The 22,849-nt window shown below is 34.7% G+C and overlaps 4 protein-coding genes across 11 annotated transcripts; 2 read left to right on the forward strand and 2 right to left on the reverse strand.

The window, feature by feature from the left end:
• Positions 1 to 53: 53 nt before the first annotated feature.
• LOC117238037 (radial spoke head protein 9 homolog) lies at positions 54 to 1,418 on the reverse strand. The gene is made up of 4 exons (XM_033502581.1): positions 1,192 to 1,418; positions 961 to 1,126; positions 588 to 876; positions 54 to 516 (listed from the first exon to the last, which is right to left on the reverse strand). The coding sequence occupies exons 1-4, from the start codon at positions 1,416 to 1,418 to the stop codon at positions 356 to 358; spliced, it is 843 nt and encodes a 280-aa protein (XP_033358472.1). The 3' UTR covers positions 54 to 355.
• On the forward strand, positions 922 to 2,842 carry LOC117238038 (ankyrin repeat domain-containing protein 49-like). 2 transcript variants are annotated; one of them, XM_033502583.1, is made up of 4 exons: positions 922 to 1,057; positions 1,535 to 1,771; positions 1,846 to 2,006; positions 2,092 to 2,842. In XM_033502583.1, exons 2-4 carry the CDS (start codon positions 1,624 to 1,626, stop codon positions 2,425 to 2,427), a joined length of 645 nt encoding a protein of 214 aa, XP_033358474.1. In that variant the 5' UTR covers positions 922 to 1,057; positions 1,535 to 1,623; the 3' UTR covers positions 2,428 to 2,842. The 2 variants fall into 2 exon arrangements, with proteins under 2 accessions (XP_033358474.1, XP_033358473.1); XM_033502582.1 differs by lacking the exon at positions 922 to 1,057 and having other exon boundaries at positions 1,352 to 1,771.
• LOC117238018 (lysosomal-trafficking regulator) lies at positions 2,783 to 20,532 on the reverse strand. 5 transcript variants are annotated; one of them, XM_033502527.1, is made up of 35 exons: positions 20,408 to 20,532; positions 17,784 to 18,293; positions 17,285 to 17,523; positions 16,118 to 16,203; positions 12,803 to 15,501; positions 12,654 to 12,719; positions 12,225 to 12,379; positions 11,907 to 12,148; positions 11,663 to 11,832; positions 11,065 to 11,583; positions 10,712 to 10,816; positions 10,331 to 10,640; positions 10,099 to 10,253; positions 9,792 to 10,013; positions 9,504 to 9,700; positions 8,979 to 9,428; positions 8,578 to 8,895; positions 8,388 to 8,504; positions 8,120 to 8,320; positions 7,788 to 8,048; positions 7,335 to 7,725; positions 6,828 to 7,261; positions 6,514 to 6,749; positions 6,108 to 6,442; positions 5,806 to 6,029; positions 5,569 to 5,730; positions 5,260 to 5,504; positions 5,122 to 5,188; positions 4,897 to 5,047; positions 4,675 to 4,815; positions 4,386 to 4,603; positions 3,963 to 4,314; positions 3,753 to 3,889; positions 3,449 to 3,684; positions 2,783 to 3,376 (listed from the first exon to the last, which is right to left on the reverse strand). In XM_033502527.1, the coding sequence occupies exons 2-35, from the start codon at positions 17,788 to 17,790 to the stop codon at positions 2,902 to 2,904; spliced, it is 10,323 nt and encodes a 3,440-aa protein (XP_033358418.1). In that variant the 5' UTR covers positions 17,791 to 18,293; positions 20,408 to 20,532; the 3' UTR covers positions 2,783 to 2,901. The 5 variants fall into 5 exon arrangements, 4 of the variants coding, with proteins under 4 accessions (XP_033358418.1, XP_033358417.1, XP_033358416.1 ...); XM_033502526.1 differs by having other exon boundaries at positions 4,675 to 4,834; positions 4,940 to 5,047; positions 10,712 to 10,852; XM_033502525.1 differs by having other exon boundaries at positions 10,712 to 10,852.
• Positions 20,400 to 22,770, forward strand: LOC117238035 (palmitoyltransferase ZDHHC23). Of its 3 annotated transcripts, none has more exons than XM_033502578.1 (4): positions 20,400 to 20,536; positions 20,880 to 21,582; positions 21,665 to 21,841; positions 22,179 to 22,770. In XM_033502578.1, exons 2-4 carry the CDS (start codon positions 21,053 to 21,055, stop codon positions 22,369 to 22,371), a joined length of 900 nt encoding a protein of 299 aa, XP_033358469.1. In that variant the 5' UTR covers positions 20,400 to 20,536; positions 20,880 to 21,052; the 3' UTR covers positions 22,372 to 22,770. The 3 variants fall into 3 exon arrangements, with proteins under 3 accessions (XP_033358469.1, XP_033358468.1, XP_033358470.1); XM_033502577.1 differs by having other exon boundaries at positions 20,512 to 20,761; XM_033502579.1 differs by lacking the exon at positions 22,179 to 22,770 and adding an exon at positions 21,942 to 22,114 and having other exon boundaries at positions 20,512 to 20,761.
• Positions 22,771 to 22,849: the final 79 nt, after the last annotated feature.

A 22,849-nucleotide genomic window follows, 5' to 3' on the forward strand; every position in this document is an offset into this window, starting at 1 on the left:
ATTTAACACACTCATTTTTTACTTTAACGTAATTTAACCATGAAAACGTTCATAACCTTATGTTAACGAGACTTACGCGTTACAATTTGAAATGTTGGACATTTTTATTAAGAATTATTTCCCCGATTGAAGTCATTCTTAGTACTGCTGTTACTTGTAAACTTAACGAATAAAATATTATAACATATCGTAAATTACGTGTAAAAAAAACTGATATCGAATGTAGTGATTGCAGATATGTATTTGGTTGTCATAGAAAACAAAAAGGAATCGAACGAATCTCATTAGTTGAATAAGATTGAATAGATTTTAGGAAAAGCATGAATTTGAATTTATTGACTTTTTATTACTATAGTTACAACATAAAGACAATATCCATATTCTTTTTCCCATGTCCAAAGTAAAGAAATCCATAATGTGGACTATGTAATTTATGATAAAACGTCATTCCAGGCCAAAAGAGACTATGTAAAATCACTGATTGTTTGCCATGTAAAAACTGTAGATTCCAACATCCTAATAAAATATATTAGGAAGAAAAAAAATAACTTTCTAAAATTATTATTAAAATTTTTCTAATCAAGTACCTGATGGCACATCCATATCAATTGTATCTAAAAAATCTATTGCGTAATTATAATCAGGTCTCGTAAGTAAATTGGTATTCCATTTTTGTTGTGGGGAACGAGCGTGCAAATACGATTTTAAATACGAAGCATCTGTAACACTGAGTCCTTCGAAACTTAAATTTTCAATTACGTTCCCATTGGGACACTTAAACCATGCACCACGAGGAATTATGATGGCATCTTCTCTAATTATCTCTATCGTAGCTGCCAGTCTGTCTTCCTCTTTCAGTTCTTTTGGTATAGGGCCCTAACATATCAAGAATTATTGATTTTTAAACATTCTTCTCTTATTAATTTCAAAAATTAATCTTTCCTACTGTTTTTGACTTACGTCGTAATACTTTTTGGGATCTTCGTTTGGCGGGAACGGAGGATTAACATTGTAAACGTTGGTGGCTATAGAAGGATCCCCTTCGAACTTATTAATTGTAAGAGGTGTCAAGAATCGTGCACATTTATTTGCTTTCGGTAGTAATAACCAATTTAAGCCATCCGTACTAATTCAGATATTCTATCTTTTTGAAATGCTCTATTAAAGAATCGTTTTGATATGTTAGCTTACCTGTAGTAATATACTTGATCGTTCAAGCAATCTTTTTCAAAACCAAACGCAATATGATAATCATTTCGAACCCCATAGATTTTACCCCAATAATAACACTTTTGAAAATGATTTTCTTGTTGCAATATTATGAGAGAATTTTGTAATAGCTGTGAGTTTTCTGTTCCCACGCATATGCCAGCGTAACCAAAGATATCTAGAGTTTCTAAAAGTTTCAGACATTCCATTTCGTTTTATCGTACCGAAATCATAAATTAGTCTTAAAACATTTTAAAAACAATCGAAAAAATGAGATGATTTTCGCATCTGAAAAACTTATCGAATTTAATTTATGTATAAGCAGTGTCTTCATACTCCAGTAGATGGATCCGTATAATATATGATAAGAACGTTTCACATAATCTTGTTTATTTGATCTGAAATGAAAGAAAAATGTCATCATCCGGCGAGGAAAGTGATCAATTGACGGATTTGGAAGCAATCCGTGATCGAATGTTAAGTCAACCACGAAGTGAACGTATGCAAGTTAGTGCATGGGAAGATGACGATGATGGAGTAGAGGCTGAACGTAATGCAAAAGGTTAGCTGATGATTTGGAATTGTGTATTACAATTTTTCACCATCAATTTTGTAACATGTATATATGTTTTATAGAACCTGATGCAAAAGAAATTCTGACTGCAGCGGAGAATGGCGAGCTGGATAAAGTGCAAAAATTATTAATGGAAAACCCGCTATTGTTAGAATGTACAGACAAAGATGGTTACACTCCATTGCATAGAGCATGTTATGGCAATCACGTAGCAATTGTAGAAGTATGAATATTACATTTTGAACGTAATTTATTCTTTGACAAAAGTGATCGTAAATAAGTGCATCACTGTTTTATCTTGTTCGTAGTATTTACTTCAAGCAGGTGCAAAGATAGATGCTAAAACTATGGATGAATGGCAACCATTACATTCTGCATGTTGCTGGAATAACGTTGAATGTGCAATGGTATTAATTGCAAATGGAGCAGATATAAATGCCAGAAGTAAAGGAGATCAAACTCCTTTGCATTTAGTATCTGCAAGTTCTCATAATTCTCCTGCTTTGCAACTTCTTTTATTGCATCCAGATATAAATCCAAGATTGGTAAATTCAAGCGGAGATACAGCTGAACAGATTGCAAAAAGAACAGGGAAGTATTATCCAATGTTTGAAATTATTGAAGATTGCTTAAATGTTATTTGAATCTATTGCTTGATATGTTTATTAGATATGTTTATATACACATGTTACAATATCATGAATGAAACAAATTTATGAAATTAGAAGTTGTAAGCATATCATTAATATACTATCAGTACATTTATAAATATGTTAATAAGTCTGTATTTACTGTACTATAACAGAATATAAAAGTATAAATGTTGATATGTTATTAGATCATGAAAGTTATTGTATTGAAAACTTTAGGAAAATAATACTTCAACAGTTGGATTTTTATCTACTAACTACAAATATAATGATTGTGTGATATGTTAGGAGTTTGATGTGATTCTAATTACAATACAAAATTATTACGAATGTGACACTAGTGTCATAATTGTAAAAAACATCCTTTTTATTTTATAAAATACTTAATAAAATGAAAACATATGTTGAACAATATTTAACATTTACATGTTGTCTATGCACTTAAAATACATTTTAGTTTTATTTACATTAGAGTGACGTTAAATTTACAAATTTTGGAGTACCATTGCTTAAACGTTTTGATCCTTCCCATATGAGAATAGTGAAATCTTCGGTTACAGCATATAAGTGATGTTGGTCTAAAGCCCATGCTATCGCAATTACTGCTCCGCATCCTTTTATACCATTTATAATTTCTCTGACTAATCTTAAATCCCAACTACTCCATAGCCTTATTACACCATTGTCTAATCCTGTTGCAATAACATTTACAGAAACTCCTTCTGGTGCGTTGCTATAGCAAAGAGCTGTTATTCTTCTTCTTGATAAAATAGATCCAACTGCCCTTGCATTGATAGTAAATACTTTCAATTCGGATTGACTGGTAGATGTATTTTCACTAGGAATTTCATAAGTAACTGCTATATCTCCGAGAGTTTCGCTAATCGATAGTAAACGAATAGGATAGTTCTGTTCACAGAATATGGATCTTATGTATGTTAAACTACAAAAGGATAAGAAATAAGTTTAGATGCTACATGAATGTTTTTATCTATTTATTTATTAGAATACTTACCTATTTAAATCCCAAATAACAATAACACCACTCGAGTCACCTGAAACAGCGATGCTAAATGCCCGTGATAGAAACACTGTTGTTATTCTACTTCTATGAGCTAACAGTACAGATGCTGGTGTTAAAGTGAAGTCAATTTTACTTATTACAACTGCGTATGTATGCACCGTAATTTTACCAGATAAATGACCTATCCATAGTTGTCCACAATCTGGAGCTGATCCCAAGATTGTAATCTAAAAAAATTATGTTATGTAATTTGCAATTCAAAAAAGTACCAGAAAATAGTAATGTATCTATTTACTGGGTCAAGACCCGAAGATCTAATTAATGGCCTTGGTGGTTGCTCTTTTTTATATTTTAGTCTTACAATCCCATCTGTGCCATTCCATGATACTAAAGCAGCTCCTGATACAAATGCTCCACTTAACATACTTGTGCCTAGAAAGAAACATTATACAATCTAGTTCTGCAAATGTGACTATTGAAATGTTTACATGAAATTAATATGTACCCTTCTCTTTTGTATAAACGAGTAATAAAGTAGTATAGCTAGGTAATCCAAAAACATCACCAGTCATTAAAGGAACTAAAGATGCTAATGGTGCTTTATGTTTATGTTTCCAACATAAAACTGGTTCATTTCCAGGAGCACCAACATAGTTTCCCCATTTTATGCCATCTACACCTTCAATAACTTGTGGTAATGAACTATGAACTATTGTATTTGCAAGATTTTGAATCAGTAAGGGATGCGCAACCGTAAATAATTGCGCTGGTGTTTGGCCATACGTTCGAACCATCGTTTCCCAAGCTTGACGTTCTAAAGGATCTGCTATTTGTTCAACATTAAATCCATAGTAGGTCTAAAAAAATAAATCCATAAATTTAAATTACACTTTTAAATATGATTGCATGAATGTTGGTATCAACATACGGCAGGATGGAAAACATTTATAGCTTCTACTGCTGGTCTACCAGTTTGCCTAAATCCGAATACCAGATCGATCCAATAAGGGAGAACTTCTCTAACAAGATCTGCTTCTAATGCTGCTCTATGAGCAAGAATAAAAAGTCGTGCATCACCTCCACACCATTTCGGTAATTCAACATCTCCAACCCGGTTACCATTTTGTCGAACTCCAAAATTAAATCCTTTAACAAAGTTTGTTTTGAATATTAATTAACTTACATATCATTTTTTGAGCCATAATTATCTATATTACCTTCGGAATTCAACAAAAATTCAGGCAAATAGAAAAACTCGGGAATTAATTCTTTCACATCTGTTGTTGAATCGCAACTAGTTAATCTCCATGTAGTAGCCAGTGCATGAAATGTTCGATCAGGAATATCAAAATTATCGTCTTCAAAAATAGAAATAAACTGAATTATGAAAATTAAATCTCAACATGTATACATACATCTAAAAAGCAACTTTAATTTACCTTGATAGCATAGAAACATACTAGTAAATGGTGGTAATCTTACTAGAAAGTGGAGAACTGTTCCAGAATTACTATAATGCGATCCGTAATGGAATGGTTCTTGATTTAACGCTATTAAGTTTAAACCTTCCGATAAAGCTTGTTTGAGATACTATATAAAACGGTAAATAATATTATAAACAATATTCTTTTATATTTTTTTATAAACATAATTAAACCACTTACGTTGTAATTATTTATATAGTGTTGTTCATTCTTTTTATCCTGCACAGCCATAGGGCGTTTGAAATTTCTAAAAAAAAATTGTTTTTTCGTAAATATTTCCCTCATCATACTTTTACGTATTATACTTATTATACTTACCGATAAATCTTTGGATTACTTAAATCAATTTTTTCACTTGTATAATCAGCTAATACAAATGGGAATACAGGATACTGCATTAAATCATTATATGATCGACCGGCTAATTTATTTAGACAAGTAATATATTCCCAATTTGTTAATGCCCCACTTCGCCACAACGAGATAGCTTCGCTTAAATCATCACCAGGTATTCGTCTCGGTAAATTGCAAGCAGATAATTCCGTTCCAAATTCATCTCTTTCCTGTAAGTTAAATATCATTATGAAGAATTACATAGTATTTATTTTTAAGATAAGATATATGTACCTTTGAAGAATTAAATGCTAATAAGTAAGTTCTTCCTGTAATGAGGAATATTTCAATAGCCCTTTCCTGTAATTGATATCTTCTTCGATGCAATTCTCGAATATCTTCAAGGCGCCAAGCTGTTCCACCCACCATAGCTAAATCCAAGCCACCTAAAGCTATCTGTAATTATTATGTATCCAATTAAATGTATAATAATGAATTCATAGAATAATAAAAGGATTAACAGAGTCGTACATCTGTGTGCAGTAGAACATCAGGATTATCAGGAACAAAATAAAGACATGTTTCACCAATAAGAACTTCACCAGATAATTCAGCTCTAGGAGTAACTACTTTGGCTTGAGACATTTTACGTATTCTTTCACTAGTATGCAGTCGCTCGATTAATGCTGTAGCATTTGCATCTTGTCGATTATTCGTAAATAAATAAGATAAAGGGGCTTCGTTTTTTACTGCATCTGTACGCCAAAAAATGAAATCTATGTAAATACAAACAAATTGAATGAAAATAATTAATAGAATAATAGCGATCAAACCTAGCCTATCTTGATATTCGGTCATAAAAAATCTTCGATCAATGTTTAAATGACACCGCTGCAATCGTATTCTAACTCTAGCAGGACCCTCCGTAGGATCTAGTTCCCAATTTCTTGGATAACTGTTTGGAAAATGCCAAGGGGCTCTTTCATGCGTTAGACGTCTTGCTAAATCTCTCCATTTAGCAATTGCTTGAGCTTCCATCGCTCTTGAATGTTTCAGTCTTTCCATTAATACTTTACGTTCTCGATTTTGTTCTTCCACGACAGTACGCGTTATAGCCATTGCACTTTCTGTTAGTTGTTTAGCAAGTACATCAAATCTGTTGGCAATTCTAATAAACGAGAAAAATATTTTGCAAAATAAAGGAATAAAAAATATAACACTCTATTTAATTTTACTTACCTTTGAATTGCAGGAAGATTGTTGTCGATCCATATATCTCGATCTCTCATCAATTCTCGCCTTAGCAATGCTAATTCTTCATTCCATATCCCAGGACTAGCTTGTTCTATTCCTTTTGCTAAATCCCATATACTCAAAGCTTCTTTCAATTCTATACATATCCTTGCATCAGCACTAGGCATCTCATCTCGTCTTTGTAAGAGATCCCAAAAGAAGACAGCGAACTTTTGTTCTACCTGATATATGTAAATGCATTGAAACATACATATAAGAAAATAGAGAACAGATAAATATGAATTAATCGATAGACTCACTTGTGGATGAACTTCCAAAAGAGAAGACAGAATTTCACGAGCTTTCGGCTCTTCCATTAGTGATCTAACAGCAAAAATCCTCGTATTATTACTTTGATGTGGTCCAAGTAACCACACCATTAATTTGGCCGTATATTTTCTTAAAGCGTGTCTGGTTGACCATCCGCTGCTCCAATGATTTTTCCTTTGTAGTGGATTACAAAAACCATGTAAAAGTATTGAAAACAATCTTTTAGTTAATTGTAACTCGTTGCCAGAAGGTGAATCATCAGCTGCTGTTATAAATTCAACAGCACGGCTGAGAACAATACGAAACCGTTCAAGCAATTCTCCTTTGCCTGGTTCGCGTAAGGTTGCAATGGAAGGTGTATGTAAACTCGTATAGCTAGATGATCGAGAACCATGGTCACTCTGTTCACTGGACGTTGTAAAAACTAAAAAATATAATATTGATAAAGTGAAGAAACTGAAATTTTATCTTTTCATTATTTGTAATACAAGTACTACCTGAAGTTATATGGGAAGCTGAGGCTAGATACGATGCTGTACTACGTAATCGGAAACTCGATTGATTTGAGACTTTCGCTATAAGCACGTCGAGTTCTCCATCAAAAAGTGCTACCTGTGCATCTCTTACAACTGATATACATGTTCTATTTTTAATGCAGTGAGATTTTTCTTTCAATTCCATATGATTTAATATCAAATGCAAGTCTAGGACAGCTTGCATTTGGTGATTTCCTGGAGATTCCAAAAGTTTTGTAGCAATGGCCACAAAAAGTACATGAATATCTCGATGAAGAGATGTAGAACCACTTTTATGAGCACTTCCTACTAATGCTTGAACTAATGATTCAATCAAACCTTGTTCCAAAAGCATTCTCAAAGCAGTAGGATTCTGAAAGTAAATTTTGTTAATTAATTTTGTTTAATAAATGAGACCGAACTACGATATCGTACCTTTGCAATTATGTCAGTCATAAATGATACGATTGGTCTAACTACATTTGATTCAGTAGCTGCTGCTTTTGCTATTACAGCCATTAATGGAGGCATTGCAGCCAGAGTTGGGCCTCGTAAAACTAAATTTTCTAAAGCAACTACCAATGATTCACTTCCAGGATATAATGCTATTTGATTTGCTAAATGTATAAAATATTTTTGCTTTATAAATTTGTTGACCTCCTCATCACTAGCACGTTGTAGATATATTTGTACAACCTATAAGTTAACCAGTTATTATAATACTTGAATGAAAATAGAACTTACTTCCTTTTTACATCCTATCATACCTTAGCTAGTGCTGTACGAACTCTAGTATCTGGATTATTAGCCAGTACAAGTAAAAGTTCAGCTCTTAAAACGTGTTTCAAAACCGAACCAACTTGGCTATCAGGTAAAACCCTAACTGCATCTCGGAGGAGTAATAAAAGTCCTTCACAAACTAAACCTTGACAAGCTTTCCTTTCGTCCATCCACGTAGATTGTTTTTCCTATGTAAAAAATCAGAGTTTGCAGTAGATTATAATTAATAAACAGCAGACTTAATTACATACTTACGTTACTAAGAGGGTTGGACCCATCACTAGCTGCGATTCCTGAATCCTCTCCAGCACTGGTATCTTGAGGAGGACCATTTCGGCGTTCTTTTCTTTTAGGCATTCTATTTCTCTGAATCTAAAAAAGTAATGTCAATCGAATTTTATCTTTTATTACTTATTTTACAACCTATTTAATAACAAATACAAACCTGTGTATTTGTTAAGCCTTTATCCAATTTACTATTTTCAATAGTTTCTATGGATTCATCTGAAGAGTTGGAAGTTACTGTAGCGGCAATTTTTACAACTCTTTTTTCTCCAATCGGTGGTAACAAAAAATATATATTGTGTCTTGAGTGTGTAATATAAGTTTCAGATGCTTGATGAACCAGAACTAGGTAGTCAGTAATAGCTACTATATGAGCAAATTCTGGAGGTGCTCCCATAAGTGCCCTAATCAATTCAACTACTGCAGTTCCTGTTGAAGAATCAAGTACAGCACCAAACTCATCATACATAAAATGCTCCTATAATAAACAATGAGATATTTTTATGAATTCTTTAGTATATTTATTATAAAATACAGTATTTACAAAAAGTATTAAATTACTTTGCATAGTGTTAAAATGGTATCAACAATTCCGACTCTGTTTAATTGAGTTGCGTTGAACTCACGCTGTGAATGTTGATCTCTTAATAATAATAACAATGCTTGCAATAGCAAATTTAATGTATCATATTTTGCCCATGTTTTCCATGCGGTCAATGCACCTTTGATTAAATCTGGATCCGTAATCACAGCTTCGCAATTTTGTGAGACTAAATGATTACCACTGCCGATATCTTTTATTAGGATCGAACTATCACAAGCTGCATCTAACATTGCTTTCAGAATGTGTCTACCTGTGTGACATCGAGGTGATTCTAAAATGCATAGGATTAAAGATGTTCCATCTTCTGATCGGTACTGATTTAAAAGTTCAGAGTCATTCCGTATTAGCTGCAGAACTATTGAAAGAGCTAATGCTTGCTCTTCTTCGTTAGAATTTAATTCGACTACCTGTAAATTCATTTAATGATGACCATAAGTAGTCATAACTGATAGCATCAAATATTTCTGTATAATTATGCTTACTCTTGCGAACAAATATAAAAATATAGGTACACCACCCACTAAAATGGCAGCGGGTACAAGACCTCTATACTGTTGGCATTCTAATCGAGCAGAAAGTATCGGAGTCACAGATAAAGGTGGTTGCTGTGAAACTCTATGTTCCGGTGCGAAAACAACTCTAAAACCTGGTTGACCCGGAAATAGATTTCTTACCACAGCTAAAAATAAGCATGTAATATTTATGCAAGAGGAATTAATGATTATCAAGCATTAATTAACAAATATAAATTTACGAAGTAATACACCTACCAGCTGGATTTGCAATAGCCTGAGGATATAAATGAACAATATTGGGATTTTGAGCTTCATAACTAAGAAGCAAATTATTTTGCAATTCAGCCAATTGCGAATTTGTAGCATCCATAACTGTATCCCAATCGATTTTGGTCTCAGATACTTTAGTTTCAATAGCGTGTCTTAAGTACGTTCCGCCATATGATTTCCTTCGACTTGTATCAAATTTTCCTCCCTCTATATTAGATAAAAATATAATTGGCTATTCGCTCGTTCTCCCTTTCTCCCTCTCTTTTATGTTATGTCTTTGTATGGTACTCACCAAATCGTATTTCTCGTACACCGTCTAGAGCGCCAGATGCAATTAGTTGCGTAAAATCTGGATTCTCTATGTTTAAAGTACATTCCGCAAGATTAGTATAATTAGGGCCAAGACTTGCTAGGTATAATGCTCTCTCCTTCGTAAATACTGGACATCTATAAATTAATTTTTAACATTGCATACACATGATATAATTATTAATTGGTAGTTAAATGTCTCATAAAATGCGCACCTGAATACCATTAAATTTCCAAGATACCAAGCACCGATATTGCTGGATCCAATTTGTCCTAATAGAACACACGTGGTGCCAGGTTTCCTCACTAGCAGTCCATCAAATGGCAATTGTGCATTGATTTCTCTCCACCCATCTACCCAAAGCACGACTTCAACCACCGCACTGCGTTTATTTAAAACTGTGTCTTTGAAATTCAATGCTAAATGATGCCACTGACCAGAAGAAAGCATACCAATTACAGATGTTTCCGAAACTGTTCTATTCATTTTGTCGTCTGGCCGAGTTAATCGTAAAATTAATTTATCTGAAATATAATAAAAGGAATAAAATACACTAATCATACTAAAAGTTAAAAGTCTATTCAAAATAATTTACCTGATTTAAGATCCAACCACGTTTCAAGCACCAGAGTCTCAAATCCGATAGACATCAAATGAATAATCGATGTTGGTGTAGGTGGAGATGACGAACCTGCTACGACTGATGTACCCAAGAAAAGATCAGACATCGATTGGTCTTTCCACGATAATGTGTAGAGCATGCATTGAATACAAAATAATAAATATATTGCTACATTTGATAAAGTTATATGATGGACTTGTGGCAAAAATCTTAGAAGAAAGTATTAAATTGATCATATATATATATGATCAATATATATATATATATATATATATATATTTATTTATTTATTTATTTGTTAGTTCTTAGTAAACCACTTTACCAACCTTCACGACTCCAATTGTCGGACAGAATACCCCAATCGGACAAACTCTCATCATCTGAATCGAGTAATGGTGAAGTATTAATCATTGTTCCTTTGCTACTAACGGGTAATCCTCTTTCAACTCTCAACCACATAGAGGCGGAACAACCATGCAACCAAACTGGCCAAGCCAGTTCTGGACCAATTGGTAGACACGTTGCATGCACAGACCATGGACTGCATATACCCGATGTAAAATGTTTTTTTCGGAAATTATTTACAAGATTTTCAACCTTTTCCAAGTTCTTATATTCTTCCGATTGAGTTTTCGATAATATTTTCGTATCAGAAGGTACAGGAAAAGATATGATAAAATTTGGTTGTGGACGTGCAGCTAAACCTAAATGGAAAAGCGGTTCCAACAACGATCGTAGAGGTGGTTCATCAACTTTGAACAAAGACAAGTACATGACTAGTTCTGAGGGCGAAATCGATTGTGTCGCTAGCAAAGTAAATACTTCTAGCACAGCATGTTGTAGATCTATAATATTTTATTATGTAATGTTGTAAACAGGATCGGTATGTTATATACTATAAAATAGTTTATATATTAAAAATACCTTGATATTGGATATCTCTATTAGTAAATATATCCCTGAAGCCATTTAACATCTTTGTGATTACACCTGAACTTGCAAGTGTGGCACTACTCGAAGCACTTTCTCTGCATGTGACTGCAACTTTTCTTAAGCCAGTGGTTACAATACATGCTTTCTCAGCATCCAAACCTCTGCGAAAGAAATATCATTTATAATATTGTTATCACATGTATAGTTTCCATATTTCGTACAGTCAAATACTTACTGTTTACTGAAATGAATTAATAAATCTACTGCCAATAGGCATAATGCCGGATGTGCATTTGCATGACCTCTGGGCTCAACTACCGGTCCTAAGGAATTGCTTCTTTTTACGGAATTACTATGTAAGCTTTGTGCTGGTACTTCTACGTCTGCTTCGTAACCATCATCAGCTGTAACATATTCACCCGTGCTACTATCATCGGCGGCATAATCTGGTATCGTGTCCAATGTCATAATCGGTAACTGCAACGAAAAATGGCACCCAGATAACTAAATGAATCAGTCCAATTTAGAATAAATGAAATAGTATGAAAGTTACCCTAGGACGAGTACACTGCGGTATAGTTTCTTCTTGAGCTGGTTTTAACATAGAGACTTTTAATAAAATTTCCACGATGACAGCTAATCCACGACCCAATTTAATTCCTGCGTCCATCAGCGCTCTTCCTAATTCCATAATTATGTCACAATCACCTGTATCATACGTTGTTTCATATATTATTTTATGGACAATATAAAACATGCACATACGATAAAATACTACGTGATGAAAGAGAGATTTAACGAACAGTAGATAGGTCGAGATGTTTGCTGGTGTCAAGTATTATGTGAACTGCTTTTACGGCTAATAAATTCACATAGCTTATTGGGATTTTAATCTGCAGCTGCACACGGCGAAAGAGCATGTGGAACGGAAGCATACTTGGAATACCTATGATTCACATTCATTATATAAAAGTATACTTACACAACGGGGATGTTAGACAGCACGTTAGCAAAGCCTCAAAGAGTCTATGCGCTGATTTATTGGTGTCTAAAAGGAGACAAGTATGTAAATGTAAATCCAGATATTTTTATATATGGTACAATCCGTTCTTTGTTTTTTTTAGAATATACCTGTGATGCTATCTGTAGAGATATGTGTAGCCAGCGTTATAAGAAGCTGCGAAGATTTTTGTGACACGGGATATAGCGACAGTTGAGTTCGAAATTTTGGACTGTAAAGCGTTACTCCAGCTGCGGTCCTCCACGCGACACTAGCCTGATACAGATTTATTTTCTTACTTGTATCTGTTTCGTTGTCAATTTCCGAGCATGATGCATTATTAATCTCAGAATTATCCCATATTTTTAAAAGGCATGAAGTTGTATTGATCGATTCCTTCACGTCACTTTGTTCTTGCAAGCTATCACTTTCTATGATAATACTTGTTCCTTCAACATTCTGATCGTCTAATTCCACGCGAGGAATTTGGTTTGCTACTTGTTCTACGTATTTCTCATCGACAAAAGTATTCGCCGAATTGTCCAAAATATCCAATAATTCATTCGTTTCCTTTTCAAGGGAATCGAACAAAGATTTAAGGGCAGATTTCTCCGTATCTAAGAGATCGGATTCCACGTAAGTCGTCTTCCAGATCTCGACAATGATGGCGACTTCTAGGAGAGCGTAGACATTTCTCGTGAAAGTTGTGTCTGGTAACAAAGTCAATACTTTTTCCAACCCATTAATCTCAGTGAATCCTTCATATATTTGCATGTTTACTATCAAATAAGATATCGCAGAGAGGCAAGATTGAATTAGAAATTTTGCGATAGTATTTCCTTTGTTAGCTGTATAATAGATTTTGGCTTTCAAAAAGGTTGGATAAAAAATGTTTAGAAGCAATTCCCGTCTAATCTGTAATTTAGAACAAGGCCCAATTTTTAGAAGATGAGCCATTACAATATAGCATAATTTTGATTCATCCGGCGTCAATAAATCTGCATACATTTCCACAAAATCCCAAGAATATGTTGTAGGTCTGTCACAGGTGGTACATACTTCTGATTCCGAATAAGCACCGAGTTCTTTAAAAAAGATACGCTCTAGGAATGTCACGGCTGGGATATAAATTGTCGGTTCTCGTTTCTTTAAAAGAGTGATGATACTAGTCATGAGTATTCTGGGTGGAAAACAACAACACGTTCCTGCCGTTGTAAAAACTTTGATCAATCTGACTTGCAACTCGCTGACGAAGGGATGAGAATGCTTGAGAAGATTAGTGAGTATCATAAGAAGAGACGAAATGCAACATGCTTCTTTCATAACGGCGCCAACGATCGGTTGAGTATAAGGCGCCCCAAATATATCCGAATGGTGATGGATTTGAACGTCATTGATACAGGATTTGTGTTTTGTTCTGTTGCAATGAGCTACGTGCGAAATATCACGTCGAACGGACTTCAAGCCACTCGTTAGCGCACCTATCATATCAATTATCTTTTTGGCACGGATTACTGACCTCGCCGGATCAATGCTCGGCAGGTCAACAATCGCAAAAATTGTTCGCTCCACCAGCTTTCCATCCTGGCTCTCCGTAAATAATTGAAATAGTTCTAAAAAGTCTGACAATTTTTCTACTGCGCTACCTTGTTGGTGCAGCAAACAATAAAGAAATGCTATTATTCCGTAAATGGTGGCAAAAATGAACTCTTGCAAAAGGGAACCTTCCTCCGGTGAAAAAACATTTACAGGCTTGCTACAAGCATCCTCGAGTAATCTTAAAGTCATAGGCAATAAACCATTGTGAATAACAGCGGTGGTTGGTTCATTTGCTCGTAATACGCGTTCCAATGCTGTAAGCATAAGCCTAGCAGCCGCAGCTTTCAACGTAGCACATTCAGTGCCAGTCAAGCTAACACCGTCTATACTGAATTGTAGGGACCATAACGTATCCAAGGCAAATTTTAGAACTTGTACAGCCGGTGTTTGTTCGGCTGGAGTATCGTAATCTCGTAGTCCTTGAAGCAATTGAATAATCAAAAGACTCGTCTCAAAATTACTAATTCTAGCATCTAGAACATCCTTGATCCGCTCATCTATGTAATCTCTCGGTGTTTTCTTTGCCGGTCGGATAGGAAGCTCATAAAGTGCTGCTTGCCATTTCTGTTCCTCGTCGCTTCTGACAACTGAAGTGAAATACTCGAAATCCATAGGGTTCAGGCGGATCTTGAGCGTGAGTGATCGTGCCTGATCCATACCATCTGTCAGCAATTCGGATTCGCTGCTCGCGCTTTCCGGTGTGTTGCGACGCGCTTCGGACGTTCCAAATGATTTTTGCTTGCAATGGACCGGCACCTTGCTACCGATACTATGTTTACGACCTGTTCTCCTTCTTGACGATACATTGCCCTCGTAGAAAACATCGTATCGGTTAAATTTCGTCCTTTTGTGTTTTACATGCGACACAATATCTACCGCGTCGACGGTGTCGTCGTTGCAGTAAAATTTTACATAAGGATTACGTGTGGTACCATCTATCGAAGAATACGTGGATTCGTTCAATGAAACAGAATTGGCTTTATTACTCGTTTCCTCTTGTAGGACAATTGGATACAAAGCTATAAGTAGAGCAACCAATTCTCGCCCACAAGAAAGTCCACGAACACCAAGTAATTGTAGAACAGCCAAACAACGCCAACCACGATCCTGAGCCAAATACTTCCTCAGTCTAACAAGTTCGTCCCCGTCGATTCTCGTTGCGCAAAGTTCATGTACATCAGAGAGCAGCTCGCAGGCTATAAGGGTAGATACACCACCACCGCCGACCGAACTGGAATGAATATTTTCATATTGGGTATTTTATATTTCTATCTTATCCATCGGATACGGGTTATCGTGGAAACGTTCATACAGGTATGCAATCTTATTTTCAATGAGAGACGCGATATCTCCGAGAGAAGTTTTGAAAGTGAAATCAAGTAAAATTTCGGTAACGAAAAAACAATCGTGTGCAGGGCATTAAGTGACTCTTGTGATTAATACATTTGTTAAATTCTAGTAAGGTATAATTTTTATTTTGACGAAATACTGGCAAAGGTATTGATCGAAGGTAATTCTTGCAAAGAATGTGTGAACGCTAGAAAGTGATCACGCGCTAACGGAATAAAGGTGAGACGTACAAACGTAAAAAGTTACGTTAATCAAAACCACAGACATGAGATCATATTTTCAGATTGTGGTCGACCACTGTGTCGTTATAAAATTCTATATTGTTACTTCTTTATTTGATTTCAATAAACAAAAAATAATTTAATAATAGATTAATTTTACATTAATTCTCCTACAACGTGAATATTTTTAGAGAAAGGTATTTGTTATTTCGACTATTACCGTACGATAAAATTAAGCAGTTATAAGAAATTTAATTAAGTGACATGTAATCTTACCAAAACGATAGAGCATCTTTCACATCTCGTCCTTCGTTTATTTGGGCAAGAAATTCCGCGAGGAATATATCCAACCACTGTGATTTCTAAACAGAAAAAACGCGCAATTCATAATTTAATTTATTAACTATAGAATAAGCCATTGAATCACAATAAAAAAATTAAAACAAAAGATTATCAAAAGTCCGATGTTAAATGCTAATTACTATAGTCTAAATAAATATAAATAATTAACTCTCTTTTAGCAACAGTATGCCTTCTAGATTTGATCGAACAATAAGAAAAATATTACGACAGAGATACAAATATCACGAAAAAATAGTAAATATAAAGTATTAAATTCTGTAAAAAAGGAAACAAAGATATCGCTTTCTTTAATTTTCGAAATGCAAAATGATTATTGCACGTGCCGTGGTATGCCTGATGAAATAATCGGCTCGATAGAAACAGAGACCAAAATATAAGAATATAAAGATTGAAATTACACAAATATCTTAATTTTGTCTTATACAATTCGATAGCTCTGCTACCAAATGGCATAATTGGTAAGAATGCATATTATGTTATTTCGAGTTTGTATTTAAACAAACATTCATCATCGTATTTTTTGTCAGAGGCAAGCGATTATCAATTCATGAATTTTACTGATATGAATTGTCTGATGCAAATTTTCTGTAGTTGCTTCAACTTCCCAAGTACATGGGAAGAAATCGATAGTGTTAACGTTACATGGGACAGAGGATCACTTGTTATTTCGATACACGCGAAAAAATATCGACAAGCATATAAGTTACGCGTGACTTGTAAGTCATCTTGAGACCAACATAAGGTACTGTTTAGCCATGATTGACGATGATTACGAAATCTCGCTTAGTGAAACGTGGTAAGGAATAACAAGATGAGGTAAGTACATTTAAATAAAAATGACCACTGACTAAGTTTTTACCGTTTAGATAGAATATTCCAAAGAGAAAGGATATAGTTACGTGAAGATAAAATTGATATTGTTGCAAGTTAATCTGGCTAGTTAGAGTCTCCTCTGCTCTTCGATGTGCCAATTGATCTATCAAATTTGAATCCTCGATTTTATAACTTTGGCGAAGTGAAAAAAAGGGATAAGGAAGAAATCGTGGTGGATAGAAATTCTTAGATGCAGGGATCGTGTACCTCATAGCTCTGCGGTTCTGCATGAATGAAATGATCCCACAAAATCTGCAGTTTGTTAGTCGAAACCGAAGACATTACTAGACGTTCTTCGAACTCCTTTTCGTCGTCTTCCTCCCTGTCTTCTGTCCTCAACCGGGTATCCTCCTCATAGCTCAAAAGCTCGTCGAAGCTGAACCATGGATAAAAGGTGTCCTCGGGTAATCTTCGAGGATCACTGCTAGGACACGCAACCCGATCACCTGAAATATCGAGATGTCTATACGTTTATGCCTTATACGTTTCGACGTTCGCTTAAAATCTGCACGCATTTGATTGAATCGCTGCGTCTAGCGCGTTGCTACTCTCGTCACTGAACAAATATCCTCTCGCTGGATCTCCGCGGTTTCAAACACCTCGCGCTTACAGCACGTATTGCGTTGGGAGTTGAGGTTGCTCCTCGCATACATGCGTCTATGTATACGGTCTTTGTATGCGTTTATGTCGATCAAGTACAGCTTACATAACATCCCCACGAGTCCACGACAGACCAGTTCCTAGCCTTCCACGGGAAGCCTGAAAGCTTCTCAACCCACGAAGTACGGCCTACGAGAGAGCAGTAACCCCGGATTCATAGATCGCTGCACGTCGCCGTTACCACCAACACCACAACCAACATCACCGCTACCAATAGCACTGGAACATGGTGACACAATTCATCGCCAGTTGTTAACACAACAGTACAAGAACCCGGGTCTACGATCATCGGCCACTTCTTATCAACCGATTTACTTTGAAGTCACACGACGTTACCTCCTTATCGCTTGGTCTCGACCATAACACGATTCGTTCTTATACCTCGAAGAACGACTGTACCAAAGTAGCTGAACGAAGCTCGAGAATGCATCTACTTATCTTTTCTCCGACTCGTTTCTCCAATTCCCATCGTGGAATCCCCCAAGTTCCCACCAATCAATCGATCCAGCGGAAACGAGACTGTCAATCCCCGATTGCTGTTTAATGTATCTTCGTCCTAAGCAAATGATCGGAAACATACGTTAGACCACCACCGAGTTTACCACCACCAAGGTTCATGACCTCATCGACTGATCTACACTCGTTCCGGTCAAGTAAATATGACCTATTCCTTTTATTATAATTTTGCTAGGAGTAAACGTGATGGTCATTGATCTTACGTTCTCGAAACTTTACTTTCGATCGATAATATAAATAGACAGAGGACAGCTCGAAACAACACGTAAACAGTGCCCCAAATGTAATCGCGTCGTATACAATACTAGATCACGTACTTCATTCGATAGATGCAGCTATACAATTCTATGCAGTTACTTTCGCTTATATTGAATTCTTTTTTTTTCTTCCCTTCTTTCTTTTTTTCTGTTAAAATATTCAAGTATTCACCAATTTTGCCAGGATCTCATTATCTTACTTGAACGAAATATATAAAATCGAACCGCATGTGGTTAAATATTTTGACTGAAGTCGCAAATTTGCGACACATTAACGAGCTACTACAAGGCTGCTTTGCCGTCTGATTTTGATAAGTCTTCAAATCGAGATCCATGTACGAACTGTCCAGTATGCGATATAAGGAAGGGACAGGCTAGAGACGAGCCTTCCGCAGGTTAAAGAGGCCAACAATCGGCTTCTTTCTTCGACGAAAAACGTAATCCTAAGAGACAGGTAAAAAACACGAAATAAATAACGTATTCATCTCGGTTATTCGAATTCAACCAGTTACCTCTGTACAAGTCTATACAAGTAGGACATAATGGTAAACCTTGAATTTGTTGACTAACATATATGTATGTTATCTCTCTAATTAAAAACGTAAGAAATATAAATAATGCTCTAGATTCTATTGTAGATATTGTATAATATTCCGATTCGCAGGACTTCGTAATATTGCATATTACGAAATTAACACTATTATCTTATTGAAATTACATGTACTACATATGCATAAATATATACATTGAAATATGTACGTTAGCGGCATCGAATGATTTTACAGTATTATAATTATCGAATTGTACCATGTTTCCTTCCCACCTAGTGCTAAAAGCCGCGAGAGGAGAGTCTGGTAAACAATGATAATTTGATAAAACAATTCGAACACGTGCAATGAATTGAAAACAGTTCCAGTAGGCAGCAACCATGCAGCCGTAATTGATCAATCTTTGACTTGTATAGACGATTCTTTATTGTGCCGTATGATTATCTTAATAGCGTTCTACCCCACTGTTCTTTAATTAGCTTCGCCTCGACAGTGCGATAATAATGTTCGTCTGAGTCTTCTTCTTCGCGAAAAACCAATCGATATTTGTACCGCGTGTGTCAGTGGAATACATTTGTTATAATGTGATATTTAGTATAACAGATAAGGTTGTGGTATTAGGTTACAATAAGGTGTGTTATTTTTTCAAAGTGATTACAAATTTTCAAAGGTGAGTCGTTGTGCAATCATGAATCGATAAAATAAATTTGGTAAAGCATTGATCAACTAACTTAATCACTAACGGTAATGTATGATAGCATTCATCTGAGCGCCCGTTTCGGCAGTAACCTCATTAATGTTACGTTTTGCCTTACCAACATAGATTAAGTTTTTTATCCTGGCCTTGACTTTTATATTTCTCTTGATTAAGAAACTATTTTTCAAATCATCCTCTTCGACGATGATTACATTTCTTCATGATTAAAGAATTTCATTTCACTAGGAAGTCGTACTTACTTTCGCTAATTTTGTATATTTTCCATTTAACGATTTTTATAACTGTATGACTTTTTCTATAATCTCAACGAGAGTGTTAAATACCAAATAACAAGTACTAAACCGAGATAAGAGTTGACCTTCGATGTTTTTATAAAATGTTGATAATTTAAGATATTCTAATTTTTTCTGACAATCTTTTTCCCATTGAAGTTGGCTTTATTTTCAACTTGCGTCATATTCCCGCCATGCGCTTCACGTTTGCAGTTTCATGCGCAACGAATTACAGCAAATGTCAGGTAGGAGAATGACGAACACGTAAAACAAGGTGGCGAAGTGACAATAGCAATACTGGCAATGCTTTTGAGAAAAGCATCAATGGTTGTTTCAATTATCTATGGTGTATTTGTTACCTGAGTTGAGTGAATGGAATCCGTGAAAGAATTTTTGAACGATTAGTCACAGTTTTGAATTATTGGAATACAATATTGACACCATTGTTCTTGCATAAAGTACACATTACATACGGCAAATGCCACTGGGTACTGGAAATGAACACTACTATACTTACTCTTCCTGTGATTTTTGCGCCATTTTCAAAATAGTGTTAGAAGTGTCATTCTTCGCAATATTTTTCGAAAAATAACAATACGTAGTAGCGAAATAAAATACGAGATTTAGAAAATATTTTACTGTATCAATTGATTTTGTTCTTAAGTAAAATGATCTACCGTTTATTTGATAAGAAAATTTTGGTCAAAAGAAAGGTATTGATTCGTATAGAAACAATGGTTCCTTGTTAAAGGAAAATTTCATTTGAGTAGATAGTTGAAGAATTGAAAATTTTTATAATTAGTGATTTAATTATATCTATTATTTTAAAAGGTGCTGCCGCCCGTGCTTACGCGCGATATTTTCAACAAATGTCAGTTTGAAATGTTATATTCATCAAGGAACAACGTTCCGTAAAGCATTTCTAACCTTTATTTTGGTATTCTTCCATTAATCCTCCATGCAAGTGGAAACTTATTGCTTTGGTGTATAATTATTGATAAAAAATGACTATGTGGGAAAGGCTACGGAATCCCTGTGGTTGGAGAGCTGGTGCTAAGCAAATTTCAGTCGATGCAATGATACCAATATTTGCAGTCCCAACATTGGCAGTAATAGCCGCGCAAACAGTGTTATGTACTATAATTATATTTGTTGCAACACCAATATTGGTGTATTACTTGCATCACAACTTCCTCAGATTTCTTCTACGTACCAAATTTTTTTTAATGTGGACAATTACCAGTGTAGTTATGTTGATGCTGATCTTTGAAATTAGTGTTGTACCATTACTAGAAATTTTGCTAGAAGAGAATCTAGTATTTATAATGTGTGTTGTGGGTGGTATATGGTGCGGCTACATGACTAGATTAAATGCAGATTCTGCAACTCAAGAAGGTAGTTTAACTCAGGGTTTAGAGCTTGGCGAAGGAAGTGGAGAACTTTGTATTACATGTAGAAGAAGAACACCTCCTAAAGCGCATCATTGTCGAATGTGTCAGACATGCATCCTTAATAGAGAATATCATTGTAAATGGTACAACTCTCTTTATGATAAAAATAGATTTTATCTTACGTAATAATACAGATATATTTAAGATATATATTTTATATTTTAGGTTGGATTGTTGTATAGGTTCAAGTAATTTAAGATGGTACTTGGGATGTTTATTCTTCTCAGCTATAGCTTTTATTTACGGTTCTAATTTGACTATGACTAGTGTATGTCATCCATTTATACTTATTGGTACTGTTCTTTTACCAGATGATTGCAGCGACGTATATCATCAATTAGAGTATGTATTGATCAAAAAATATTTCATATTAACATCAATTTGTAGAGAATATACAATTTTGAAATTAATGATATCCAGAGTATAAAATTATACTCTGCAGAAATACAACACTTTCCATTACTCAGTCTGAAAGCTAAACTGGAAAGATACCAAGGATTTACAATGCAAACTTTAATAATCACAAGATATTGATAATTGTTGAGACTTGTGTTAACGTCATAAATATTGTAATATCTCTTATTTGCTTTCTAAGAATATAAGAGTTATAGATAACATGACATGCAAATGTTTGCTTTGGGTACCCAATCTAAATATAATAATGTACATATTGTTCCAGCATTGCCCTTTGCTTCATCTCTGCACTCTACAGCTTGCTTGTTGGGATAGTGGTAGTTTGTTATTTAATATATCATCTTTGGTTAATTTACCTTGGTACAACATCGAACGAACGACGTCTTCTGGAAGCTGGAAGTCCATATGACCATGGAATGTTAAAAAATGTATCTCGGTTATTTTGTTGCAAAACTTAGATATTAAATGTAGACTAAACTATTAGACTTACTTTGTATGGAAGGTGATACTTTGTACTATGTAAAAGATATTAGAAAAATTGAAACAATTGAGGCCAAACAGCAGGCATAGCAATATGTGAAAACACACACTTTGATATTTATTTCACAATGCATTTTAATATACTTTAATACTTATCCTTGTTCTTTCTTTATGATAACAAGGTATGTACTTAATACTCTTAAGCTATTGCTCATAATATTAAATTTAATAAAAACATATCATGATGTAAGAGTGCTGAACTCAGTTATAGTTTTAACTATTTTTATTCTATTATTGCGCACATCACTTATATATTTATTATAACTGTGATAAAATGGCCATTGTACTAATTAGCACAATAAAATATATTACTCAATTATGTTTAGTACATCTAAGGTTTAAACATAAATTAGCTATGATAAATATTTACATTTTTCCTACACAAAATAATGCAAA

The sequence above is a fragment of the Bombus vosnesenskii genome, unplaced genomic scaffold (genome assembly GCF_011952255.1).
Source record: "Bombus vosnesenskii isolate JDL3184/JDL3185 unplaced genomic scaffold, Bvos_JDL3184-5_v1.1 scf7180000013431, whole genome shotgun sequence".
NCBI classification, from domain to species: domain Eukaryota; kingdom Metazoa; phylum Arthropoda; class Insecta; order Hymenoptera; family Apidae; genus Bombus; species Bombus vosnesenskii.

Coding starts and splice junctions, on each gene's coding strand:
- LOC117238037 (XM_033502581.1), bottom strand. CDS start 1,418: ATGGAATGTCTGAAACTTTTAGAAACTCTAGATATCTTTGGTTACGCT. Junction 1,127..1,191: donor GATCAAGTATATTACTACAG/GTAAGCTAACAT, acceptor TATCTGAATTAG/TACGGATGGCTTAAATTGGT. Junction 877..960: donor ATCCCAAAAAGTATTACGAC/GTAAGTCAAAAA, acceptor TTGATATGTTAG/GGCCCTATACCAAAAGAACT.
- LOC117238038 (XM_033502583.1), top strand. CDS start 1,624: ATGTCATCATCCGGCGAGGAAAGTGATCAATTGACGGATTTGGAAGCA. Junction 1,772..1,845: donor GGCTGAACGTAATGCAAAAG/GTTAGCTGATGA, acceptor TATGTTTTATAG/AACCTGATGCAAAAGAAATT. Junction 2,007..2,091: donor ATCACGTAGCAATTGTAGAA/GTATGAATATTA, acceptor TCTTGTTCGTAG/TATTTACTTCAAGCAGGTGC.
- LOC117238018 (XM_033502525.1), bottom strand. Junction 10,853..11,064: donor CGACAATTGGAGTCGTGAAG/GTTGGTAAAGTG, acceptor TATCGTGGAAAG/ACCAATCGATGTCTGATCTT. Junction 10,641..10,711: donor GTGGTTGGATCTTAAATCAG/GTAAATTATTTT, acceptor ATTATATTTCAG/ATAAATTAATTTTACGATTA.
- LOC117238035 (XM_033502578.1), top strand. CDS start 21,053: ATGACTATGTGGGAAAGGCTACGGAATCCCTGTGGTTGGAGAGCTGGT. Junction 21,583..21,664: donor AGAGAATATCATTGTAAATG/GTACAACTCTCT, acceptor TTTATATTTTAG/GTTGGATTGTTGTATAGGTT. Junction 21,842..22,178: donor GACGTATATCATCAATTAGA/GTATGTATTGAT, acceptor ATATTGTTCCAG/CATTGCCCTTTGCTTCATCT.